The 3,090-nt window shown below is 41.4% G+C and overlaps 1 protein-coding gene across 2 annotated transcripts in view; it reads right to left on the bottom strand.

Moving 5' to 3' along the window:
* Window positions 1–52: 52 nt before the first annotated feature.
* dnm1a (dynamin 1a) overlaps window positions 53–3,090 on the bottom strand; it is a 101,255-nt gene continuing 98,217 nt past the window's right edge. For both annotated transcript variants that reach the window (XM_066712861.1, XM_066712863.1), the window contains one exon: window positions 53–2,335. Coding sequence is in view for 1 of the 2 variants with exons in the window: in XM_066712863.1 (XP_066568960.1) it covers window positions 2,329–2,335 (7 nt within the window). In the remaining variant the exon portion in view is untranslated. The remainder of the gene's footprint in view (window positions 2,336–3,090) is intronic.

The following is a 3,090-nucleotide window of genomic DNA, read 5'->3' as shown; positions in this document are numbered from 1 at the left end:
CACGCTCCAAGTCTTTAATGTAAACACGGAAATAAAGTAAGGGCACAACTCGTAGCCTCCACACAGACAGTTTTATTTCTTTACAAAGCATGTCCATTTTACAGATAGGATACTCATTCAACCAACAGCAATAAGATACAGGACATGTTGCATCAGAGAAGCACAAATTCACTGTTTTGGAGATAATTACCCCCCCATCTCCACCAGCAGTGTGTCAGAAACCATATTTATAATACGCAGACTGAAAATAAGTCCCACATTTTATATATCATGAGTTTTTTAAATAGATTTAACTTTACACAATCACTTTTTGATAATCATGTATTAATCTTACATCTTACTAAACTCTAAACAATGGAAGCACAATTCCCATAAATGCACCACAAGATACGTAACACATTTAAGATATGTCTATGGTAAACTATATGCTTATTTTATGTTGTTGCTAAGATTTGGGAGGGGAGGGGAGGGGAGGGGAGGGGACTGAGAACAAGAACAAGAACAAGAACAGTCAAATGACAATTTTTTTTTTTTTTTTTTTTTTTTTTTCCTTCTTCAAACTTAAGTTCCACTATCGGCTAACGGGGTCCGTATACAGTGACCTTGGCAGATGGAGTCGCTAGCCTTCTGTTAAGGCCGTGAAAGAAGCAGGAAGTTCAGTCCATTTCTACCTCTAAAGATATCGACACAAGTTCAACAACATTGTACATATTTTGCACACTTGACCAGACACTTGAATTTTTGATTGGATGGCTTTTCTTCAGTAATAAAACGGAACTCTAACATCCAGCAGGAGAGAGTCGGCAAAATACACCAATAAATATTTCAGATACACGTGCTTCTTTCTTGCAAATGATAGATTTCAAATGAATTATGGTTTTCCATGCTTTACAGGAGTGTGCACTCATGTAAGATCAAACATGAAAATTAATAATCATTAATATCCAAGATAGACAATACATTTTACAGTTTTCTTCAATTACAGAAAATACATTACTCATTCCCCCCCCAACAGAGTACATCATTTAAGTTGACCTTAAAGGCATCTTGCAGTTTTAGTTACCTTTCATGTTCAGACAAAAACACCATATCTTATTTTTATCGCCTGTTTGTGACTGCCAAGGTAGTGTTTGATCACACTGACACCATGGAGAAAATGGAAGGGTAAATGCCATGTAAATGTCACGATCCCTAAATATATGGGATTTCTTTAGCAGTCATGTCAGGAGTTCAAGCCAAACCATTCCAAACCTCAGAATCTGAGCAGTGCCTTCATCCTTTAAAACAGTATTTCTACAGTTGCTCTGGTATGCTTTCAGCTTTGCATAAGCTTCCGTTTTAAGATATTGCACTTCAATTTTAAACCCCGCCTCATTGTTCTGGTATACTAATGGGAAAGTCAGTTCACAAAAGGTAAGATGAATAAAGACACTGCTGAAATTGTGTTAATCGGTTTGGAAGGAGGCCAGGCAGCAGTACTTTGTTCCTGTGGAAAAGTGGAAACAAGATGGTAGGTGACTTTGCTATGTTTTCACTTTTTTAAAGAAAATGGGGGAGTACATTGAAATAAAATGCTTAAAAATATATTCCTGCGAACAGGCTGATATGTACTGCATCGGTCTGAGTAGAAGATTGAAAACCTCTTTAATATGTTATGTACATAGTCTAAAATGTGTGGCCGTCAGTCAGAGAATGGTAGCTTTAGTGGAACTCCACCGAGAGGAAAACAAAACCTGCACCATGGACCTGAGCAATGTCTGTCCACTAGCTCTCCTTTATGGAGGGGTGAGGGATTGCCCAATAACTTGCACTAGGAGGCTCAAACAATTGCCCTTTCAAAGGTGGGGGTGGTGAGTTGTGACAGACACATGACTTTGTGTCTAAGGAGTGATTAAAACAGCAAAGGTTTATTTTTTTGTCTTTTTTCTTCATTTAGTTTTTTTTATCTTCACAAAGTTGTTACAATACACAGCACGTTTCACAACACAGACACACCCAGCACCTGCACTAGGAGACACGACCGTGGTGAAATAGTGAGGTCTTGAAAGACGGCTTCCTTGGTGAAGGATTCTTGTTTTGTTGCCCCATCCCCCCCTAGTCCAATTCTGTTGCAGGGAGATAGAGAAGGTGTTTCTTTTAGTTTCCTCTTGAAGCTTTTCTCTCCTTCCTCGCTAATGTTTTTGTCGTATGTGTTTTTGCTTTGTTGTTTTGCTTTGTTTCTAGGGGAACCATCTTGAGACTTCACTATAAAGGACACAGGATGAGCTGCTGGGAGGGTTGGTTCTTTGACCGTGCTCCGCCACAGCGGTGGCTGGGGGCTGCCGGCCTTCAGAGGCTGAGAGAGTGAGAGAGTCAGATAGCGCGTGAGAGGGAGGGAGGGAGGGAGGGAGGGAGGGAAGGGGGCAAGGGAGGAGGGTGGGGGGAGAGAGGCATGTTATGACTCGAACGGAGGCAGGGGGCTCTCGGGGCGGGACGGGCCGCCCTTGCTTGGCCGGCTGAGAAGCGGAGAAAAAGAAGAGCAAGATACGGGAAGGAAAGAAAGAAAAAGAAAGAAAGTACATAATAAACCCATGAAACAGACAAAACAAAACAATAAGGTGAGGTGGTAGGGAGAGGAGGGGGTGGGCGCTGTCCTTGATATCAGTATAGCCAGCAAAAGGGCAAATCTTATTACCATCCCACGTCGGCACGCAAGAAAATCCCCAGGAATAAAATTAATTTAAAATATTTTTTCTCCCCGCATAAATCAAAGAGTTACACAGAAGCCACAGACGACGTGTCCAGAGAGCCTCCTACTCTACAGCACCTTGGAACAACAGCGAGGAACAGCGGATAAGCAAACCAAGAACGTCACAATCGGCACTAATACAAATTGTATATGACACAAGAATGGTCTTTTTTCCCTCTATATAAGACCCAATGCCTGCTTGGATATGTGCTTCGGCTGCAGTGCTTTTTAACGAGTGATGTGAAATACACACGCTTTTGTATTGCATTAGAAACAGTCCTCTCTACAGAGTCTCACCCCTCAGAAAGCTCCAAAAGGTCACTCACAGTATCGAAACAAATGAATTGTGCTTTTACAGTAAT

This window comes from Amia ocellicauda, chromosome 9, assembly GCF_036373705.1.
Source record: "Amia ocellicauda isolate fAmiCal2 chromosome 9, fAmiCal2.hap1, whole genome shotgun sequence".
Lineage (NCBI taxonomy): Eukaryota > Metazoa > Chordata > Actinopteri > Amiiformes > Amiidae > Amia > Amia ocellicauda.
The sequence above is the reverse complement of the archived record's forward strand: the minus strand, read 5'-3'. Positions and strand labels throughout refer to the sequence as shown.